Source organism: Conger conger, chromosome 17, assembly GCF_963514075.1.
Source record: "Conger conger chromosome 17, fConCon1.1, whole genome shotgun sequence".
NCBI classification, from domain to species: Eukaryota; Metazoa; Chordata; class Actinopteri; order Anguilliformes; family Congridae; genus Conger; species Conger conger.
The window spans coordinates 34923587-34948247 of NC_083776.1; the positions used below are offsets into that span (position 1 = coordinate 34923587).

Here is a 24661-nt window from a genome sequence, read left to right on the forward strand (position 1 = left end):
ATGCATTTGGCTCAGCAGGAAGAGATTAAAGCCCCCCCTCAGCTGCCCCTACCTCCCCCGGTCATCTACCCCTCAGTAAAAGAACTGCGATACCCTTGAATTTGAATGAAACAGTACCATGGAAAGCCTTTGTGAGATGTGCCAAAATCTCAATAAAGTTAAAGGCCACTTCCCTAGTTCCTGTATTTTTGTGTATTTTTGGAAAATAATGCTGTGAACAAACACACTGAATTGATGATATTGTGTTGAGATTTGACCAAAAACTTTAAACAAAGAGCATTTTACATGACATTACTTTAATGGGAAAACAGAGCAGGTGATTTTAGCCAGGACTCTCTGGTCTTGCCACATCGGCTGAGTTTGAGCAGAACGCATCACAAGTGCTCAAGCCCCCAAGCCTGAGCTGAAAGGCCTATTGTTCGCAAGGCTAGTCTGAAATGTGTTTTGGAGGAGTGAAAATATGCTTAGTTATTGAGAGTTGGTGGTGGGAGGGGGCGGGTGTTTCTATGGGGTCTTTCTGCACAGCATTGCCCCCCTTTAGGTTCACACTGAAAGAAGCAAATTTATGCTCCTGTGAACTAAAGTGTTTGCTGTGCTTTCGCAAACATGGCAGGCATCTTCCCCCAGCAGAAATATGCCTTTGTGAGAGTGGTAGGGCAGTGGTTGCCAGATCAGCAACAGTGCGGTTTGTTGTCAGGTTACCCCGACTCAGCTGGGAAGCAGCTACCTGTTTACAGCAATGAGCTCTGTACAGTGATTGGATCGTGTTTGGTGTCGACGCCTGAGAAATGGTTTGCATTTATTGAACTGTAATAGAAATGTACACATATTGATAAAACAGATACACTGATGATATCACATATATGATGATGTCATATTACACCAATACTTGTGTCAGTTCACTGGCTTGCAGTGTCTTTTAGAATTGATTTCATCATGCTTTTAATTACTCTGACTATTCTTTGTTTATATCACTGATCTTTTTCACTTTTTATTCCATTAAATGTACAGTGAGTTACAAAAACTCCTGGCCATTCGAGAGAAAAAGCGGAAATATAAAGGAGTTTGAGATTTTTGAGTTGTAACCCCTATTCTGGAAGTCTTCCAAATCCTCCTTTTCTTTTAAACCAAGACATTCATAACCTTGCTTTAATTTTGATGTTTATAATTCCACCGATTCTTCATGATGTATTAACCTTGATGTAGTATTCATTATCGTAATTCAGTAATTGTATTTTTATTCACTGCTATTGATGTCCTGTTTCCTTGCTCTGTAAATGAATGCATTTTCATAATGTTATCTATTAGAAAAATTAATATAATGCAGGTATACTGCTCTCCTGTGCGCATATTCTCATACTTGTTATTTTGAAAGTACAGCAACTGATATTTTTGGTAATAAAGGAAAGGTTAATATCCCAGTGAGCAAAAGCCAGAGGTCTAGAGGGGTGTAAACGTACATTTACTTAACTGGATTAGATTAACCCCAATATAGCTCAGGTTTTATTCAGATATAGCCTGGGTGCATTGTAATTAGAAAACTTTTTAACTTTTCAACTTTTCAACTTTTTCAAATGTAGCCTGAATGTCTAGATGGCATTTCATCGACTTTTCAAACTTGATAGGGATATTCCATATACAGTACACAACACCAGCATCTCCTCCATGTTCAACGCTCTTGGGTTTCTTAAACAGAACAGGTGGGGGATGGCATCGCAGCCTAATACCATATGAATAATAAATTAACAACACGTGCAGTAACTGTGCTCTAACTGAAGGCATACACAATGATGCTGTATTATTAATTCAAGAACACTGACATTAAACAGCATATCATATCTCAAGAAGGGCGATGAAAACAATTATTCCTTTTTAACCACTCTTTTTCTTTCCTTCCTTTCATTATTGAGTTTATGGGCCAATTATCAGAAACAATCAAAAGTTTATGTGTTATTTTAGTCATAAGGAATTGTACCAAAACAATGAATACAATCAGAATCAAGAAAATACAATATATCATATCTTGGTATGTCCAGCCTTTAATTCTTCAATCCGTAAAGTAGTGATCAGATCATTTTTGTCATTACATTTGCATTCCCTAAAACACAGTTTGACTCATATGTAGCATATGTGATGCCACAAAGAAAATCAACAGCAATGCAGGCCTGTAGCTGTCTGTGGTTTACACATCAAAAGCAATCTCTACATTTGGACATTTGGATTACGCAGTTAACCTTTACCCATTAGGCAAAGTTATCTTTCTTAACAGACAGTGGCATTAACATTTTTATCACTGACAATAAGATTAAAACTTGTATGTTGTCCAGTCAATATATCCAGGACCCTAAAAACACTCAAATTCACTTTTTGTATGTTATTTCGTAATTTCCAACAAATTGAATGAACATATATTTTAAATCTACAATGTCATATTAAAAATATATGTGCCAAATGGAAAAAAATAAACAACTCCCAAATATATATTATTTTAAAAATAAAATAATAAATTCATGTTTGGTTCCAGCCCTTTAAATCACACTTCCTGGATTAGTAAGCCAAAGAGTAAATATCTAAAGGAACTGGAATACAAAACATATATTTTCAATTTACTTTCTGAGGAACAGAATACCAAAATTATTGTTTCAAAATACAAGAGGGCATATTCACACAAGTGTATATACAATTAATTGTAATTGAATCAATAAAATGTAACTAAAAACAAGAATTTAAAAAAGACCACCTCACAGTGAGATGAGTGTGAACAAATATTAAACCAACAGTGGGAACTACATGTTTCATGACATGAAATATAAGCTTTATTAATATGATATCTAACAAGTTGAAAATGTGTTTAATTATAATTACAGGAATTCCCATAAAACATAGTGAGTAACCAAACTAAGCCATTTTGAAAAAAGACAAAACTATGAGACAAAGTGTTACTGTATTTCACACCAATACAAAATGCAATTACTTTTTTTTAAAAACTTTTTTGCTTTCATGTTGTAAATGGAAACTGCATTAAAAAGCTGTACCACACTGTTGAACAGCACTAAGCACTCTCTTTGGAGGATGTATTCAAACAATTATGGCTTTGCTTTGATGTCTGTGAGAGCTCTGGATTCAAAATTCAGAAGAGCACAGATCCAAAATGTAACAGCGCAAATGTAGAAGGCACTGCAAGACTCGTGTTTTGAGTAAAACTGACTTCAGCAAGAATGTGTTGTTTTCTTTAATCTTTAAGTCTTGTAGAATGCACCATCTATTGATTTAACCAGGTAATATGAAAATTAGCATTTACTCCATTTTTCATTACGAGGACCGTCATTAGCAGACAGTGCCTAAAATATATAATGCAGTAATCACCTCTTTCCAATGACAAAGGCTCATTCGAAAGCAAGAATTAATGACAATAAATTTGAAAAAAGAACAAAAAAATGTGCACAACTTTAATACATTTACAAAGTGCTATAGACTTGTTGGGCTGCTAAATAACAGATATTATTCAGTGCCACCTTCCAGAAAGTGGAATAAAAAACATTCGTACAATAATTATTGTTAGTACCACAAGCAGAAAAAGAACATTGGCCACTTAGCTAAACATCTTTTACCAAACCAAGGTAACAACAAGATAAAAAGGCAGATTTAAAGGTAAGCTCGATAATTAACAAAGGCCTAACCGACAGAGTGCTCTGTTGCCATCCTCTTGCAAAAGTAATGTTTGGTTGGACTTGTATGAACAGTCACATTCTGGAGAAGGATTTCCACACGTTGGGCATACATGAGACATAATGATCTCACCTGTTTGTTTTTACCGATTGCAACAGGAATTTGAGATTTTTCAGAAAGTGAACAATGTGCTTTCACAAAGAAAAATACAAAGAAAAGTGTTTCATGTCGCCATGATTATTTTTTTTAAAGATCAGTACCAGTAACCAGCCTGCCATCCTAGGCCTGGACCTGGGATCACATGCATAGTACCTTCTAAAATGCAGACCTGTGACCTCATTACATAACCTCCATTTGGCTCCAATAAGTTTTCTGTCTTTGCAAGGACAACCAGGTGTTTCAGTCTTAATGTAGCAGCTATTGTTCTGCACCTTAAAACAGGGCATGATTAATTTCAGCTTCCTGCACTAGTGAACATGTACCTTAATGCTCATTTCCCACTGATATAGTGGATGTTTAGTCAATAATATTCTGTAAAAAAAAACAACAGTATAACCCTGAAGAAAGAAGATTAATATTATCTGTCAAAGCTGGAAAGGGACACTTTCAAACAGTGAAACTCGGGCATGAACACATTAGGCAATCGGGAAATAATGCAAAGCTATATGAGGAACACTTTCAAAGCAACCCACATCTTGTACATTGACCTATTCAACACAAAAATACAATTAGTGATTAAAGAGAGGGTATATATTTTGATATTTCCAACACCGTACCAGCAGCAGAACAAGCTGTTATTTACAAAGTTAGATAAAGCAAATAGTTACAAATTAACCACCCAAAGGTCAGAATCAAAACAGCTTATTTTGGAATTGCAGTTTAACTGGCACTCTCATTATTAAGGTACTGGAAACAAAAAACAAAAAAACAAGCCATACAAATTCAACTCGTATATCATTAGTTGCCACGGTTACATTTTTACCGAAATTAGAACACCCCCTTGCTGAGAACATTTGATATCACACAAATGTGCAATGTAATACTAAGAAGCGTGAATTTACACACAATATCCAATAGCTGACATTTAATTCACGTTTAATTTTACATAATTTCAGTCATTTTAAATTTGATGGAACAACGTAACAAGGTATGTCAGTACTGCCACAATCATGTTATCATTTTGGGCACTTTTTCGGATGTAGGAATGGACAACCTACCGTCTAACAGCGGTAGCAATCAAAATTCTAAAAACGTGTGCAGTGCCGTTTGTCCTATATATGCATGGACTTAAGTGGGTCTCACCCAAAGAGGTTAGACATGGGCCTTGATTTTGCAGGACTCTTCAAAGATCTCTCCCCATCGTCTGGTTCTCGAAATGAAGTGCTATGAATGATCTGTGTCCTGAATCGGATTTTGTGCAGCCTCGGCTTAATTTTACTCATGGAGGACTTCCTGTACACGGACATTGATTTCACTAGGCCCCCGCCATCGCAAGTGTCCTCCTCTGGGTGATTAAGCAGCTTAATCGGCATCAGGTTAGAGGCAAGGACCTTTGACAATCTCCAGCGCCCGGTTCCGCTCTCCGAGCTCTCCGAGCTTTCGGCCCCCGCCCCGACAATATCCCGTATGTCTTCAGCCACGGTGTTCGTGAGATATTGGGACGCCTTCTTCCCGCTATAGTCCCTGGCCTCAACGTCGGCGTCATAAGCACCCACCAGAAGCTTGACCACCTCGATGTGACTATGCATTGCAGCCATGTGTAATGGAGTGTACCCAGCGCTGGAGCGAGCATTGATGTTCAATGGCACTGCATGCTGCTTGGCGAAGTTAACCAAGAGGGCTAGCAGCTCTTGTTTGCCTTGCTTAGCCGCCCAGTGCAAGCAGGTGAAACCTGTGACAAAGTCCTTTTTCGTGACGAGGTTCGGTTCACAGGCGAGCAATCGGTGCAGGCTCTCCCACTGCCCGTCTGATGCGCACATCATCCACTCGTGCTCCAAGGGGTCCAGCGTCACTGACCCGCCGTATTCGTCCGTGGTTGAGGAGACCAGGGACGCCGAGTCGCTGTCACTCTTGACAGAGTCCCTGTCTCGGTGCCTGGATGACAGGTACGCGGAGTTCCTATGCACCATGCTGCGCCGGACCTGGGGGGAGCTGTTCATCATCAATTCAATAAAATTCTTGCGACTGCTTTTAGGTGTGTAGTCGCTCCCCGATATACTGACAGAATCGAACTGCCCTTCGTCCGCCCCCTCCTCTGACGGATTACTGGACAGCAGGCTGCGCTGTGACCCTCGGGAGACTCGCCGCCTATTTATAAGCTGTGCCAGCGGTGCGCCTTTGCCAACCGCGACCTCGATGTCCTCTTCGCTCGGCTTTGTCTTGGCTTCCATACCCGGCGTTGGCAGTCCGTGGCCACTAACTCCCCCCGCCTGTGCATTTTGCTCTTCTAAGTCTCCTTGTTCGGGAAGGTTGAATACGGAATCGTCGGTTTCCACAGGTAAAGGCGAAGGCTCAATCACTGCAATCTGTGGAACACAAACTTTAGGAGCGCTTGTTTTACCACATTCGCTCTTGCACTCGACTTCTTTCGCATCATCCGCTGTCTTTGTTGATCTGGACTTTAGTAGATTTCCCATTGCCTGCAAACTATTCTCCGGGGATATACGAACTGAATTAGAATTAGCAGTCGTAGCTGAAGTTTTACCTTCCAAAATATTAACAGAAGCCTGCACTTCCGCGCCTTTCCCATTGTCAGTTCCGTAACCTGACCTAGGTAATATTTTTTGTTTCGCATCATCGTTTGCAAGAGTTTCTAAAGTCAAAGAGCGCTCGTCTCCATCATATGATGTTGACATCGCTATGTCTGGTGTGCAAATGTTAGAATTTTCTTCACATAAAGCGTTCGATTGTAAAGAATCGGCAAAGCTATGTTTTCGATCATTGAGTGCATTGTTTATAGCAGCACCTTCGCTCTGGTCCAGACTTGAAATCTTACCCGCAGTGATTCCATTACCGTTGCATTCTCCATCCCCTCTCTCGCCAGTTCGCTTCACTGAACCCCTGTATTTCTTTTTCAAGCATACCATTTTTACCCCATTTTCTACTTTCACAAAGGCCACGTTGTCCACATATCCTTTGAAAGTATCCTTTACCAATGCCTTTTTCCCAGGGTCGCTTGGCAAAATGAATTTAAAATGATCAATCAATTCCACGTTCTTAACCCTCCCTCCTCGCTCTGTAAGAAATTGTAGTATCGCTTCTTGTGTGCATTCGGTCGCCATTTGATTGTAGATCGTTACACGCCTATTTAGCCAGCGTTATGCCTTGATTACACCGTTAATATCGGTCATCTAAAATTGTATCATAACGATAACAATAGCATACCATCGCTAACAATGTCATTTACTACTGATGATGGCAGCATCCTCATCACGTCCTATGTGAGGTTGAGCAGCGATATTCTGTGCTACCAAGTGGAGTGCCAGTGCGTCAAGGCTGGAGTCGGAGCAGTAACAAAACAACTATCCCCGCCTCCTAGCAACCAACCCCTTTTGGAACACCATGGATAACGTTAGAGGTTCCATTTCGGCTCCGTAAGCCCTTGTATTTCAGCTTAGCGCAACCTCCTTTATAGAGCCGAAATGGAATCAATTTCCACGTTTCAAGCCCCCCAAAAGCCAGACCCATTTCCGGAACGGCTTCAAAAATGGTACGTACCATTCAAGTAGTGGGGGTACCCTGTACCAAATTTACAATGTATGTTGTTGTAGAAGTCAAGGAAAAATTATTAACCTATAATCTCGACAGTATGTGCAATTTATAATAACAACAATAAATTATGGCGTTATGGGCACTTCAAATTAGAATATTTGCATTGAACGTAGTTAGCCTGCTGACCACATCTGACCAGTGCTTCCACAAGAAATGGACAGCCTCGCATTCCTGCAGCGGGCGTCCTAGCCGGATTCTTTGCTGGACACTATTGGGAAAATCTGAGACAGTTTCCTATAATTAAGAACGCTAACTCGCTAGCTAAATAGTAATTTGGTGGTTTTAAAATAGCTATGGCTTCGTCTGATGTTGCTCGGCAGCTGGTACGTATATTTTATTTTACCTGGCTTTGCACATAGCTATTGGCAAACTAAACTTGAAAGAAAAGTAGCGAAAGTTTATTTGGAAGTTACATTTGGCTAGCGTAACGGTTGCATTCCGCTTACCTTTGAATATAACTTGGACCTCTTTCATCCGTTCGCCGACTATTTGATATATTTGCAAGTCCTATTGTCAATCCAGGTAACATTAGATGGATAAAGCTCCAAGGCAAACGTTATGCAAACTTAGAGGAAATGAATAATAGATAGCTAGCTAGCTTCCTCAACACATAGCTAAGTATGTAACTTAGCTACTGATATGTGCAGCACTACGTTACCTTATGTGGGGGTAGTTATCAGTATCTTGGGTTATCCTGAAGTCTTAAAGTGATTTGTTGGATAGTCTAACGTTAGCTAACATGCGGAGTTTTTTTGTGGCAGTTATGGTCTTCAATGGCAAACTACTGTGTAATCAGCTGGCTAATAAATTCGCCCTTTAACTGTTTAGTCAACTTATTTAACCCAAATAAACAGTAATTAAAAAATAAATTACTGACAATGAAAATACATCTGACGCCTCAGTCATTTTACGTTGTTGCAGACATAAAACACAAAAAAACTGTAACGCTAGTAATAACGACGTTATATAATTGCATAAATGCTACATGTAGGGGCCTAAAATCACAAATTAGACTAGAGGAATTATTTGTCAGAAAATTGTTTCTGAAATGCACACACATGTATTGTTTCATGCCGATATTAAAAAAGGTATTTGCTGTTTATTGATTGATTGATGTAGTGATTGAGTCATGCCAGGTGTGTCCAAAGGCTAATATTTTGAAGTTATGTGTATTAAATATTACATTTATGTGTCTTTCTAGCAGGACAAAAATGCACGTCCTCTTTCCCTGTCTGGTCATGTTGGATTTGACAGCTTGCCGGATCAACTCGTCAACAAATCGACATGTCAAGGCTTCTGTTTTAACATCCTCTGTATTGGTGAGAACATAAAAATTAAAATAATGATTTTCAGAAAATAAAACAAATGTGATATTCTTAGTTGTTGGATGTAGAAAATCCCCCACTGCAGTATATTTGACTGCTTTTTCAGACATTGAATTGCTTGATCAGGGAATGCTATGACAATTATACACAACATTTTCTCCAGTTCCGTTAACCTGTGCCAGTCCTGGTTCTGTAATGGGTGAAAGGGCAATGAGTAATGAAGCTTAGGCCTCCATCATTGTCCATTTATCCTTAGGATGATTACACACTGAATACTCATTGAATTCTAAGGATGGATCCACAAATCATTTTTGTTTCTTATGGTTCTAGGTGAAACGGGTATTGGCAAGTCCACCCTGATGGACACCTTGTTCAACACCAACTTTGAGAACTTTGAGTCCTCCCACTTCGAGCCTAAGGTGAAGCTGCACGCCCAGACCTACGACCTCCAGGAGAGCAACGTCCGGCTGAAACTCACCATCGTCAACACCGTGGGCTTTGGGGACCAGATGAACAAGCAGGAGAGGTAAGCACAAGTCCAGACATCCACCCACTCCTGGGTCAGTCCTTCTGCTTTTATTCAAGCCAGAGACCCGTTTGTATTATTTTGCAGGCAGGATCCTTTCCTCTGTGTCCTTATGTAATATAGCTGCTTGACAGTCCTTGTTTTAGAGACGTCAGTAGCTGTGTGGTCCATTGACACATCCAAGTCATTTGAGTGCAGACTTAATTTTATATTTAGGTTAAAGTTGGAATAGGATATGTTTTTACGGTGCGTATGAATGGAAATGAACTTTGCAGTTGATAAAAGGTTAAGAAACAGTAAAATGTTAATATACATGTGTAATACATATCCGTTTTCAGAATATCTGTGAAGAAACTCACACACAAAATAAGGTATTCTGCAGAAGCATATTCTGTTTCCCTTCAATGTCTTGACATGACTGCAATGAAGTGGAGCGTGACACAGGTGTAATGCAGAGTTACAGTGTGGAATGGTGACTGGGGAACGTTGTGTTAAATAAATAACAGGAAATTTTCTCAGGGCAGGGTGTTGGCTATTTTCCCGCAAGCACACAGGTATCAAACTCCAGTGCTGGAGGGCCGTAGTGTCTGCTGGTTTAACTCCAGTCCTGGAGGGTCGTAGTGTCTGCAGGTTTAACTCCAGTCCTGGAGGGCTGTAGTGTCTGCTGGTTTTCGGGTTGTTCTCAGCACCTGTGGCTCATTCAAGTCATTTATTGGCTAATTGACTTAATTGTCAGCGGATTGAAAGGAAACCACAAAAACCTGCAGACTCCCTGGGAATTGAGTTTGACACCCCTGCTCTAGCATCTAACCATCTGTCTCCTACCGCTGCGCAGCTACCAGCACGTTGTGGACTATATCGACACTCAGTTCGAGTCGTACCTGCAGGAGGAGCTGAAGATCAAGCGCTCTTTGCACAACTACCACGATTCCCGTATCCACGCCTGCCTCTACTTCATCGCCCCCTCCGGACACTCGCTCAAGTCGCTGGACCTGGTCACCATGAAAAAGCTGGACAGCAAGGTTCGAGTCTCTCTGTGCCCGTATATGCACACCAGGGTTCTCACACTCCCTTGAAAGTCCTGAAGTTAAAGACAAGCTAAAATGAAAACTTTTTCCTCAGATTAGTCAATTCTTCATAACCATACGGGAACGTCTTAAAGTATATATTCTATAAAATTGTAATACTTGTGTATTTTCATACCAAAGCTTTTTTCCATTCTCTTCCTGGAAAACAATTAGATTTAATATACATCATGGTGTATATACACTATGATGTTTATGTATGATGGACTTTACATCAGTGGGTGTGAATGTCGACCAAATGTCAATTTTCCGTTCCCCTCCGATCAATATCCTTCCATGTGGCGCCTCCTCATTTCACATACTCCTCATTTCACATACTCCTCCTCATTTGACGTTACTAATAGACTCCCCACACATTGAATATTCCCCCTGGAAGAATTGTTTCACTCATACATATATACATCATATCCCGGAAGCTCCGTTTCAGCTTTTAAAAACAAATCAAGCACTTGAAAGTGCTAGAAAGCAAGTATTCACAGTGGTGCTTTAAATTGGTTGTTTTTGCATTTTTGAAAAGTTTTTGACGTTCATTTTGAAAAGCTTGACATCCCATGGTTCATGGACATGATTCCACCAAGAAAACTGTTCGGGATGCAGAATCCACATTCTGCTGAATTATGTATGGGGTTCAGATTCAGAGGTTTAAAGAGCTGTTCCTGGGACAGCGTTCATGTTCTCGGATGTACAAGTGATTTTCATAGTCCTTTAAATTATAGTACATGGAATATAGCATACTTTATGGTTTTTATGGGCGTGACTCTGAAATTACATAAATGTCCTTGAAATGGTGGCTTGGGTGAGTTTCATCACTTGGATTATCTCAGGATGACCACAATTTTAATATGTCACTGTATTCAGAGCAGATTATATGGCCTGAAAAACTAGGTTATGTTTATTTTTAAACATTCATAGTTTCTAGGACAGACATGGTTTAAGCTCCAGATGTATAATGTGGTGGGACGCGCAACCGGTGTTGAGTGTTTTCGTTTTCAGAAATTTTACAAATCCCTGTTCCAGGAGATGTCGGACTGGGCCGTTGTTATCTGCTTTAACCTCAGAACAATTTAAAGAGCTATCATATCATATTGGTCTCTGCACAGCCTCTCAGGGATAAGGAATCTTACTTGATATATCCAATCAAATAACTAATGAGTTCAGCTTTTCAGAGCATAATGAAAGCCAAAAAGATGTGCCTAATGTGCCTAGGCGTGGGGAGCTTCAATCTCTGCCTGGTGTTATTAACAGTAAATAGGTTAGTCATTGGGGAAGTTGGGTAGCGTGTCTAGGCCTGTTCACACTTGTTGAATAAAGGAGCAAAAGTACAATTCAGCCAACAGCGGGTGCTCCCCCCCACAACGGGCTCAAACATTTCACAGAGCTCTGTTACATGCGCAAATCCCAGCTTGGCCTACCTAAAAAGGGGAGCATTGTGAGATTTTTCCGTACTATTGGCTTGGGTTACAAAATTTCTCCAGTGGCAGGAGGCCTCTGCCAGACAAAAGTTGGAAACTTGGGAAACGGCATTAAGAGGACAGAGCTTTCTCCACAGATCGCCTGGGTATTTGTAGCCTGTTCACTGTAGGTGAAGGAAATGCATTAGGTTAATCCTGATGGCTTCTCAGGTTCTCCCTTTCTGGCTTGTGTGTTGTATACTTGCTGAGTGGATTGCCTTTTCGGTTGGACAGATGTTGCTCCCAGGTCACAATGGACACAGACTGGTGCAGTCCTTCAGGTTTATTTGCCCAGGTTTATCGAGGCAGCAGTGAGTGGCACCTGACCCCATGACCCTGCGTGTCACCACTGAGGGAGCTGTGCAGTAAAGTCTGCTGCTGGTAGGAGTTTGAGCTCCAGTCCAGACTGCAACAGGCTACTGTGATAATGAAAGCCAGACGGTGGTGTAACCACGCTCACAATTCGGGTGAAGTCAGGAAACGTCCCTCTCTTGTTACACACCTGGAAACTCCTTCCTGCACACAGAACTGTCATAAAGCCATTGGTGTTGTCTTGAGGCTTAATTCCTGGAGGTTTTTGATGTTTTTCCATTTGAAGGTGTTTCTCATGAATGCCGGCTCTGTGATTGCACAGGTTTACAGGAAATAGTTTGTCACCTGATGGGTTTCCCCACATCTCTATGGTACGCTCCTTCCAGTAAGTCCAGCCTGACAGGACCGAACAGGCACTGCATTCCCACCATGTCAGCCATGCCAAACCTGCGCTGTGACGTCTGGGTGTCAGCTTTAGTTTTATGTTTCACTGTTCACTGGAGTGGCCAAATACCTGTTTTAAAACTGCTTTTGTTGCTGTACGGAGATCTCTGTCTTTTCTTATGGTATGTAGAAGTCAACATAGCCTGTGATTTGAAAGCAAGCACTAGGACTTTTAGGAGAAATGGGGGGGGGGGGGGGGTTGCTATTGATTTTGATTATGATTTTTTTGCAAACACACTAAATATATGAACATGTTTTGATCATGAATTCCCTAGAAAGCCCTCTTCTCATTGATGTTTTCTGAAAGTTTTCAGTCCAATTAATGTTCATAGTGTGTCAGTTTGCAAAATGTTGCTTTCACTTTGATGATTCATCAACTCTGAACAGCATTAAAATTCCGGTTTGATCTTGCAGTTGAGTTTGCTCACATTATAGAGCATGTTCGTTCACATAATATATCGCCCACTTCTACAGGGTATTCACTCATCATTTACAGTTTATTGACCTTTTTTTAATAAGGGTACAGACACCCATGAGGGAATCAAGCCTGCAAACTTCTGGTTACAAGCTGTGTTTCTGACTCTGAGAGCTGCAGTGCTACACCTTATAGATCGCAGAGAACTCGAGCGTATAGCAGTGACTAGGTTTCTAAGTGTTGTGGCATATTACATAACATGTACTCTTCATCTTGGGTCAAGGAGTTTTCACTTAAGAGTAAATAACACAGTGCATGATTGGAAAGCTTCGCACAGTGAAGTAATCACATAATCCTATTGCCTTAATCCTGTTATTGGAAATATGTCGTGTCTGTACTGGGAGCTGGTAGCATGCTAAGGGCTGGGGTCTCCTGGCTGAGCGTTTAGTCTTTTAGCCCTTAGGCTTACCTGTCTCCTGCACCTCCCACCCATCATACAGTTAAAAAAAAATGTATATTATACATATAACTTTCATCACAATTGAAAAACTAATGTTTAAGGAAGAAGACCGCCCCTTTTCTTAGTCATTTGAAATTGTCTCAGTATTACACCAGGGAGGTTTTGTAGTATCACTGTGTGGAGCACAGATGGTTGCCAATTGCCGCATACACATGCATGCACACGCGCACACACACACACACAACATATGTAATTAACTCATTAAATTGAGCTTGTTAATCTTTTATAATTCCATCTATAATAATTAGTGTTGAGAGATAATGGACATGCATACATTGCAACAGTAGAAACTGAAGGTAATCTTTAAAAGCAGTACACTGGTTTCCTGCGGTAACAGATGCATTTTCTTCCTCCATTGAAAGGGCTAGTTTTACTTCTGGGCTCTGTAGGGTGCGCTCTGAATAGAGCAGCACTTGGTCTTCCTCGGAGAGGCTGAAACCATAGGCTGTGTGACCCTAAAATAAAAACTGGAGCGTTTGATTTCCTGTGGTTTTACGGCCCTCTGGAGCCTGTTTTTACAGCCAGAGGCTTTGCTTCAGAGACTCTTTCTGAATGCAGATGGGGAAAACACTGAGAACCCAACGTCTGTATGTGTGAGCTGGAGCAGCTTTGCCGTTGTTATAGTTTGCATTTCCTTCCAGGAATTGAGTCACATTGTAGACATATTCATTGATAATGACGTAAATATTTCTAGACCTTAGAATTCTAGATAATTTCTTTAGCATGAGAAGTTCATCTGTCATAATATTATTTCAACTGGTACATATTTTTTGCCAAATGTAAAATTAAAATGTAGCTGACTGAGCACAAAAAGCATTCATTTATTGGCGCACTGTATTTTTTCACACCACATCAGGTGCAAAAACTGCACACCTTCGCAAATAAGGTAATTACAGAATCAGTTTAGTTAAAGAGTAAAAACACGCACCTGAACAATGCTTCAGCATGCTACAGCATGCACAATCTTAAACAATACAGTATGTTGAGTGAAACTGGTATATCAACATATCGCTCCACCTCAACAGTCTGTCTGTTAGCTTATGTTCTGATATGGAAAACCCACCGTAGCATAGAAAATCAGTTTTTGCCTTTTTAGTTCAGACACCTTCACAATAAGGGTGCAACGCTAAACAAAAGTCACAGATCATGGTTTTGGTTTGGTTTGGTTCTGCCAATTTTTGTTAAAGCACAGAGAAAAGTAATTTTCATTTATATTTATCAACTGATTCTCAAAATGTATTCAGATCATTATTAAGAAGGTTTTCACATGCTTTCTTTGAAAAGGAAAGGTTCCACTTTTGTGGGTAATATTATCTTGTAAGGCCATCAATATACCATTTGCTGCAATGTGGAACTGTTATCCCCGGACCCCTGCTTGTAACACCAGGGTGATGTTGACATAAATGAAAACAGATTCAATGAAAACACTTTACTTCACAGTTTGTGATTTTGAAATATCTCTGAAGAAAAATGTTGAAAACAAGGACACATTTTGATTGAATCCATGCGTTTGTCTGTTTTTGGCTGCACAGGGTCAAATTAAAGCCCTACGTCTCACCTGTTATTAGTGGGTACATTATTGTAAACACTCAATGGGTGGACTTTGGCACTGTGGTTCAGATGGCACTGTTGTCAGGGAAACAGAAAAACAGGCAGAAAATAGCTGAAGACAAGGCGTGTCCATAGTAATTTCAGGAGGTATTTTTTTAGTGTTTGGTGCAACACTTTGACTGTTTAACTGTTACAATATTGCACGGTGTCGAAGGTGATATTTTGAACTTTCTTTCTTTTTTCCCAAAAAGGTCAACATTATTCCAGTGATTGCCAAGGCAGACACCATCTCAAAGAGCGAGCTGCACAAGTTTAAGATCAAGATCATGAGCGAGCTGGTGAGCAACGGCGTTCAGATCTACCAGTTCCCCTTGGACGACGAGACCGTCGCCACTATCAACACCGCCATGAACGTGAGTCTCGCTCCAGAAACGACGTGCGGAAAAGCGCTTTCTGACCGGAGCGGCAGGCTTCAGTCAGAGACAATGCACACCAGTCATTCCCACTGGACACCTGGAAGTGCAGCTACTCTAGTTCAATAACCACTGTATTGAGATTAAAATTACAGATCTGTATTTGAATAATACATTAATTAATGATATGGATAGCTAGTCATGCCCAGATCATGAATTAATGATATGGATAGCTAGTCATGCCCAGATAAAGGCTGCTATGGATGAAATGCTTTTCCGTTAGACTTTTTTTTATTTTTGATGTCTTACTGATACACTAGCTAATTCAATAAAGGGGTTTTAATTTATGTTTTCCTCCTTGAAGTGTGCCTGGAACTTCAGTGAAGTCGGCCCGGTATTATACCCTTTGCACTGTAGCATCTTTCATTACTAGTCTTCAACGGCTGTTGTTTTAGCTGAATCACTGCAATAAAGCCATGACCATCAGACGAGCAGGAATCTGGAGTGAGATAAAGACGATGGAAGGTGGCTCGTGGCTCAAACGCTGAGGTGTTTGTGCTCTTCAGGGTCACCTCCCCTTCGCCGTGGTGGGCAGCACGGAAGAAGTGAAGATCGGGAACAAAATGGTGAAAGCTCGACAGTACCCTTGGGGTGTGGTCCAAGGTAGGGCTCACAGCTCGCGTTTACCTTCGCTCATTAATGACATGTATTACATTACATTACATTAATGCCATTTGGCAGACGCTCTTATCCAGAGCGGCGTTCGGTTGATTAGACTAAGCAGGAGACAATCCTCCCCTGGAGCAATGCAGGGTTAAGGGCCTTGCTCAAGGGCCCAACGGCTGTGCGGATCTTATTGTAGCTACACTGGGATTAGAGCCACCGACCTTGCGTGTCCCAGTCATTTACCTTAACCACTACGCTACAGGCCGCCCTATTAATTGCTCAAACTGTTTTACTGCTCTGACAATGCTGTCATGACGAGATACAGTAGATGCATCACAGGAACCTCAATAAAAAATGTTTAAAAAAAAATTTTAAACAGGATAACTGCAAATAAGCCTCCAACTAGAAACACACCCATCAAGACCCATCACTGTTGAAGGATACAGGAGACATTGTTAATTGTACATGATCCACACTGGCACAAACAGGCATGTGAAAGGGCGTTTGATTCGCAGTGGAGAACGAGAACCACTGCGACTTTGTGAAGCTGAGGGAGATGCTGATCTGTGTGAACATGGAGGACCTGCGGGAGCAGACCCACACCCGCCACTACGAGCTCTACCGCCGCTGCAAACTGGAGGAGATGGGCTTCAAAGACACCGACCCCGAGAGCAAGCCAGTGAGGTACTGTCAACCTCCTGTACCTCTGCATACTGTGACTACAGCACTGTCAACCTCCTGTACATCTGCATACTGTGACTACAGCACTGTGAACCTCCTGTACATCTGCATACTGTGACTACAGCACTGTGAACCACCTATAAATCTCCATACTATCACTATAGCACTGTGAATCACCTATAAATATCCATACTATCACTATAGCACTGTGAATCGCCTATAAATATCCATACTATCACTATAGCACTGTGAATCACCTATAAATCTCCATACTATCACTATAGCACTGTGAATCACCTATAAATCTCCATACTATCACTATAGTACTGTGAATCACCTATAAATCTCCATACTATCACTATAGCACTGTGAATCACCTATAAATCTCCATACTATCACTATAGTACTGTGAATCACCTATAAATCTCCATACTATCACTACAGTACTGAAAATCACCTATAAATATCCATACTATCACTACGGTACTGAAAATCACCTATAAATATCAATACTCTCACTACAGTACTGTTGATCACCTCCTGCAAATATCAATAATGGTACTACAGTACTGCAAATCACCACCTGCATATCTCCACTCAGTACATGAATTGAGAAATTTTAGAATCTATCTTGGACAACAAACAACAAACAACCAGCTCAGGAGAAGGTGAACTGAATAACATTTAGGTCACTGCAGAGAATACAAAAAAATGTTGTGTGAGATGGTGTGGTTTCTGGAACATCATTTGCTGGGACATAATGCTGGCTCAGAACCACACATACAAGCTAATTCCTGTACCCTTTAAAGTTTAGCCAAAAACAGTCTAGATTGTGTTTTCATACACACATATTCCGTTTCCCTTTGTATAACTTTCACAGAGCTGAAACATTATACAACTTAACACTCCCTGGAAATCCATGACCAAATATCTCATCGGTGGCCTGAATGGGGAGATTGAAATAAATCCAGTCAATAACCCCCCCCCCCCTCCCCCTCATATGTACGCAAAAAAACCGGCCATAACAGAGTTTACATAACTCACCTTCACCACCGGTTCTGTTCGCCTTAAACCACTTTCCAGACCTACAGCCCTCTTAACTGTTTACTTAACCCCCGTGTGGCCAGGCATTCTTGAGATGTTTGCAAGGTTTACAGAACAGCTCCACACACACACCCCTGCCCCCCTGCCCCCGAACCAGACCTTTCAGCTCTCAATGAAAACCCCGGCATGGAGATTACCGCTCCATATTGTTCTTCTCAGTGCCGGGCCCTCAGGCCGTGGAAAGTTATTGAGCGGGATTTCTTTAAATACGTGCCTTAGCCTCCAGGTTACAGCCCCAACACAGAGCTGGTTTCTTAAAGATTAAAGATAATACTGTTGTTTCTTTCAGACTCAGGTGAGAGAAAGTACAATATTATCTCTGATAATGGCTCATGTGCTTACATGAGCAGATAGGCACCTGCATTCATTACTAATCTCCAGAGACCTTGGCAGAAGCAGAACATTGCATGGAATGGGTTTCAGGGCAACTGTACAGACTCCTTCATGGTAAATGGTAAATGTTTGGAATTTATATAGCGCCTTTATCCAAAGGGCTGTGCAATTGATGCGTATTACACCAAAGCCGATTAGCTGCCATGCAAGGCACCAACCAGCTCGTCAGGAGCATTTTTCAGACACTTCGACACACCCAGGGCGGAATCGAACCGGCAACCCTCCGACTGCCAGATGACTGCTCTTACCGCCTAAGCCAATGTCGCCCCCATTCATGAAAGCAGTGAAGTTACACAGTGTGATATCGGCCACTTTTTACACAGAAATTGTCCTTAAAACCGTTTATGGTGCGCTGATTACTCACTGAAGCAGAGGGACTTGTCCGTATGGCTCAGTATTGCACACACTGAAGGCTTTAATTATCACTCCATTGTGACATTTTCTATCGCAATGTTGTGGCATTGGCTAGCACTGTTGTCACATTTACTATTACAGTGTTGTGGCTTTGGCTCTCACTGTGTTGTGACAATTTCTATCACAGTTTTCAATGGAGTGTGGTATAGGTGGTATGAATGAGGGAAAGGCATTAGCTCATTAATGGAGCTCGGTCCTTGGCAAAGGCCACTGTAGATGAGTGAAAGTCAGAAGCTATCACAGTGTTAATGGAGATTGGCAAAGGCCACTGGAGATGAGTGAAAGTCATAAGCTATCACAGTGTTAATGGAGATTGGCAAAGGCCACTGTAAATGAGTGAAAGTCATAAGCTATCACAGTGTTAATGAGACGGGTGCGTGGGGGTTGGACCCAAAATGCACGACTCAGAAACAATAGTAATATAAAGACCCCTCAGGGCTTTATTCGGGACGAATCCCAGGAGAGTAGTCAACACAAGCAAAGTCCATACACGTAGATCCAGCCAAACAAAAAGTAAACAAACAAAAAGCACGGTGCCGAGGGAAGAGGCAAACTCGTAGTCGGTAGACGTGCAGGGAGGTCCGGTAGCAGGAGAGCTGTCAGCGGGGCAGATGAACAGACGGACGGCAGGCAGAGGCGTAGTCGTGGACGAAGCGGGAGTCGAAACCATGAAACAATCAGCGAAGCAAAAGTACAAAAACGGTAGGCGAGGACGTAGTCAAAAAACAAACGATGGTCACAAAACAGAAATCAATAAACAATGGTCGGTAAACAGGCGTGGATCGTAACGTGTAATCAATGGTAGTAAATGCTCAAGAGTTGCGTGGTAAACAGAGGCAGACAATTTCGCAGTGAACAGTAGCGCGACTGGGCTATAAATGCGGGTGTAGACAGGTGCAGACAATTAGTTAGAGCGTAGCAAGGAAATGAAAAACCGGTGCGATGGATGACAAGTTTAACAAGGAGATTAGTAATCGTTAGTAATAAACCTATCCTGCCCTAGCATTAGTAAATTAGTAAATTACATGCACGAGAAACGTAAGGTAACATGAACACATGATTAGTTTGTTAGTCTCTACCCAATCTAGCGTTAGTAGTTTTAGTAAATAGACAAATGGAAACACTTAGGGAGTGAATGACAGAAAGAGAGAGAGAGAGAGAGAAAAAAGGCGGAACGCAAGGTTTGCGGAAAAACATGTAAAAGTGTATGCATAACAACGACCAGTTAACGTAACAATAAACATGCATCAAAACATAACACAAAGCGAAACTAAGACGATAATCACTCAACATAACCAGGTAATATAATCGTACGAAAACATAACTAGACATGACAAGAAAATAAATCGTAATGAGACATAACTAAACATGACAAGAAAATAAATCGTAACGAAACATAACTAAACAACATGACGAACCTAGACAACATAATACATGATAAGACACTACGTGACTAAGACAACATAAATAAACATAAATAAACATAAAACATGGCGAGACAGACCTGAAACGTGACAGTTAATGGACATTGGTAAAGGCCACTGTAGATGAGTGAAAGTCATAAGCTATCACAGTGTTAATGGACATTGGTAAAGGCCACTGTAAATGAGTGCAAGTCATAAGCTATCACAGTGTTAATGGAGATCGGTAAAGGCCACTGTAATGACTGAAATGACTGAAAGGCATTAGCGAACACAGCATTGTGCTTGGCTGTATTTGCACTGTGGAGGGGTTTGTCATGTGACGTGTTACTCCCTGGAATGTCCTGAGTATTTCCACATGGCAAATCTCTCTCAAAAGCCAGATTAGCTCAACAAGCAGTGATGTGGGGTGTGCAAGGCAGCTCCCAGTGAGGACAGTGTGTAGAGATGGCTGGAAGGGCTGTCAAACAGCCAGCCTCAGGCCAGAGATGATTCAGCTCACAACTTGCACTCCACCCCACCAAATAATTTCTGAATCACTTGCTGGCTCAGTGTGTGCCCAGGGGATGAGATCCATATGGAGACATGCCGTGGGTGTGCCTGTGATGGTGGGGTCCAGGGATGGGTTTCTGCATGTGTGTGTACGGGTTTCAGGTTTCCATCTGAAGTTGGAGAGCCAGTGTGCTTGGCGCTGTTAATGGGTATGTGTGTGTGAGCAGTCGGCAGTTTGTGTGTGTGTCTGTGTGTGTGTGTGTGTGTGTGTGTGTGCGAGAGAGAGTGAGACAGACTGTAAGTAAGTATATGTGTATGACGGTGTGTTAACAGTCTGTAAGTGAGTATTTGGACAGTGATACAAGGGGCTGTAATTCTTACACGGTTCACTCCGTATGGCTGTAAATGCACTCAAATGAAAGTGAAGACTGTCGGCTTTAACTCGTGGGTATTTACTGTCAAGCCATACAGCATGAACTCTGTAAGAAGGCCTTTGAAAGAGCGTGGCTGTGTGAACACTGGCCCTGCCTCCCTGTGTGTGCCCAGCCTGCAGCAGACCTACGAGGCCAAGCGGCAGGAGTTCCTGGGGGAGCTGCAGCGGCGGGAGGAGGAGATGAGGCAGATGTTTGTGCAGAGGGTGAAGGAGAAGGAGATGGAGCTGAAGGATGCAGAGAGAGAGGTCAGTACCGGGGCCCCACGTGGAGCGAGGGCCTGTACCTGGGTCGCTGGGAGGAGACGGCTCTTTAGAGCGGGCGTGCTGCCCCCGTGTGGCCGGTGTTGGCGGTGCGCTGACCCTCCCGCTGTGCTGCCCCCGTGTGGCCGGTGTTGGCGGTGCACTGACCCTCCCGCTGTGCTGCCCCCGTGTGGCCGGTGTTGGCGGTGCACTGACCCTCCCGCTGTGCTGCCCCCGTGTGGCCAGTGTTGGCGGTGTGCTGTCTGTCCGTGCTGTGCTGCCCCCGTGTGGCCAGTGTTGGCGGTGCACTGACCCTCCCGCTGTGCTGCCCCCGTGTGGCCGGTGTTGGAGGTGTGCTGACCCTCCCTCTGTGCTGCCCCCGTGTGGCCGGTGTTGGCGGTGCACTGACCCTCCCTCTGTGCTGCCCCCGTGTGGCCAGTGTTGGCGGTGCACTGACCCTCCCTCTGTGCTGCAGCTGCAGGGGAAGTTCGAGCAGCTGAAGCGTCTGCACCACGACGAGAAGAGCAAGCTGGATGAGAAGCGGAAGGCTCTGGAAGACCAGATCAACACCTTCAGCAAGAAGAAGGCCGCCACGGAGCTGCTCCAGGCACAGTCCTTCAACACCAACGCCAACCTGAAGAAGGACAAGGACCGCAAGAAGTGAGTGAGGGAGGGAGAGTGCGATCGTGCTCGTCTTCAGCGTGTTCCTGTTCCATGGGGGTGAGGCGAGCAGCAGTGCCGTTTGAAACAAGGAGGCTGTGATAACACACAAGCGCCCAGCAGAGGCCTTACACACCCTGTATAAAATGCAGCCCCTTAAAATAATCACTTTCTGCTCACAATAGAACGCTATTTCACACATTTGCCAGGAATACAAGACCTCTTATTAGATTTTGTACACTCCTCGTAAATTTCAATGCTGAATCTAAAATACGGTGGAATATTTGCAAGTGTTTTTACTGTTTGCTAAATCGTGATTGTGAGCTATTCAAAGCTCCTTAGGAGCAGGGCATCCAGCATGACCAAGCCACTGTACAATCAGGACATTAACCTGCCCTCTTTGTGAAATGCCTCTGTGTATGTTTGCTGATCTACAGTCATTATTGCCACTGTGCCTGTAATGATCAATGTTATGGGTTTGGACTGGGAAACCTGGTCCTGGATCAGTCGTCCTACTCTGGGATAATGGATAAGAATGGAGACCAACAGTAAAGTACCCAGAATCCTCTGCGTGAAGAGAGGGTGCTGGCGGAGGGTAAGATGGCTGCTGGCTGTTTGCGGGGCTGACGTGTGTTCCCTTCTCCTCTCTTTCAGCTCCGGTTTTATGTGAAGAAACGTCACCCGTCCATGGCCCCACTAGTCAAAAACCAAACGCACACCAGCAGCCTACCATTTTACCCTCTTTGCTTCTCCCACACACTCTTTTTACTTATTCTTCTGTGTGCATTTTTTTTTTACCAAGCTGTGGCTGTATTCCCCTTGGTCATTTTTATATGTTTCTACTACAGTACCAGAATATGCATGTTCTTGTTTTTTTAGCCACTGCCTCTTGGGGGCACCTGCCACAGTGTCCGCGTCCCTGACACTGGGGTGTCACTAGATGACCCCCCGAGAACGGACAGAAGTCCCGCCCTGTTTACAACGTGCCGTGTTAACACTACCATGTCAACCACTCAAGGGAACATCATGGCCAGTAGGATTCCTCTGCCCATGGTGTGTGGTCCTTTCTAGGATGGCCCCCTAGTGGCAACTCCTGACACTGCCCTGTCACTTCAGAGACAATTTGTTGTCATTAATGTGTGTCGAACGGATTTGGAAATCCCTGCCCCAATTTTGGTGTAGAAGTGACAGTCACAAAGATACATGGTCAGTACTAATCAAATACACGAGAATATATATCTATGTGAATGTATATCTGTTAATGTGTCAAACTGGGGCTTCAAACTACCTGTGAAATGTAATTGTGTCACAGGCCTGAAAGCAGGGATTAGTTTGTCCATTCCGTACAGACAGTTGCTACAGGTGCAGGTTTGTATATTTGTTGACATTTTCAGTGGAAAATCATGGAACAATTTGCGCAAAATAATTTTGTACTTTTTCTATTATTATTATTATTATTATTATTATTATTATTGAGGAATAGCCTTTTGCATACTTTTACACCATGGTGTTTGTAGCCTAATTATGCATTAGTTTAATTAAACTCAGCAGTGCGAGTGACCCGCACCGCTTCAGATACGATCCATCGTCAACACAATCAAGGGGAAGCACATTGGTTTTTTTCTTTCTGTATTCGTTGGCGAATATTTTTTGTTGTTGTTAAAATATATATCTTGTACCAGTATAGGTAATATTACCTTACACTATGCAATTCTTATGTAGAACAGTAATTGAAATGCTTCCTGGTGGCATGTGCGTTGAAGCGTCTGTGTGCCTTACTGAGGTCAGGGGCAGTCACTGGCAGCTGGGACAGGAGGGAGAGGCAGTATTAAATGTGTTCATACTCTGTGTGATGTGCAGTTTCATATTCAGCGTGTAGTACTCAGGTGACAGGTGGGGCAGGCAAACATGTCCGTACGCCTCGCGTCTGGGTGTGGGAGAGCTTTCATGCCAACGCCACTCAATCACCAAAGATTCACCGTGTTGTACTATTTTGTACCCTTGGAAAAAGGCCAAGTATTTAAGTAAGCAGTGTTACTGGGGGTTAAGGGTGTGTTTATTACTGAAAATAAAATGTTTGAAGTTCTCAGAAGGTGAGTGACAATTTGTCCTGATTATCAATAGGCGACTGGTCAACATACATTATTTTTATATCAATAGGGCTAGAGGAATATACATTGCATATAGAGGACAATCACTATTAAGAGATGCACGTGGAGCACTGAGTATAGAGTCATTCGTAACTTGAATTTTATGTCAGAATGGATACATTTTGATTTGAGTGATTATTCACATTATTCAAGCCCTCTTTGAAGTCTTTTTAAAACACAGGCTGCACCTTCTCTTCAGTGGGTGTGATGTAATTAACACGGGCACAGCACAAGAAGAGCCCGTCTGTTAGCAAAAATAGCTCCCTGACCCAAAAAACAAAAACAAAAGAAGCAGAGTGTTGAAATGTCTTAAGGAGGCCAATATTGCTGCAGCGTTGATGCCATAGAGCCTCACTTAGTCATGCATGAAGTGATGACCTCAAGAAAACCTCAGAAAAAGGAGTGTGTATTTTAAATGAATCAACAGCACACAGAAAACCTCATTGCCTCCACCTCTGCTCTGGTTCTGGTGGAGCGCAGTCAGGCTCACCACTGGAAGCCACTGCACCCTCTCATCACAGCCCA

At 42.5% G+C, this 24661-nt stretch overlaps 2 protein-coding genes across 5 annotated transcripts; one reads left to right on the plus strand and one right to left on the minus strand.

Moving 5' to 3' along the window:
- Window positions 1-2021: 2021 nt before the first annotated feature.
- sowahca (sosondowah ankyrin repeat domain family Ca) lies at window positions 2022-7142 on the minus strand. The gene has a single exon (XM_061226278.1). It carries the CDS (start codon window positions 6948-6950, stop codon window positions 4968-4970), a length of 1983 nt encoding a protein of 660 aa, XP_061082262.1. The 5' UTR covers window positions 6951-7142; the 3' UTR covers window positions 2022-4967.
- Window positions 7143-7585: 443 nt separating this feature from the next.
- On the plus strand, window positions 7586-24078 carry septin10 (septin 10). 4 transcript variants are annotated; one of them, XR_009705890.1, is made up of 10 exons: window positions 7586-7763; window positions 8645-8759; window positions 9096-9291; window positions 10127-10313; window positions 15321-15482; window positions 16049-16145; window positions 16664-16832; window positions 21200-21332; window positions 21802-22046; window positions 22641-24078. XR_009705890.1 is itself a non-coding variant. In XM_061226469.1 (10 exons), exons 1-10 carry the CDS (start codon window positions 7734-7736, stop codon window positions 22654-22656), a joined length of 1290 nt encoding a protein of 429 aa, XP_061082453.1. In that variant the 5' UTR covers window positions 7590-7733; the 3' UTR covers window positions 22657-24078. The 4 variants fall into 4 exon arrangements, 2 of the variants coding, with proteins under 2 accessions (XP_061082453.1, XP_061082452.1); XR_009705889.1 differs by having other exon boundaries at window positions 7588-7763; window positions 8642-8759; XM_061226469.1 differs by having other exon boundaries at window positions 7590-7763; window positions 21802-21986.
- The last annotated feature ends 583 nt before the right edge of the window (window positions 24079-24661 follow it).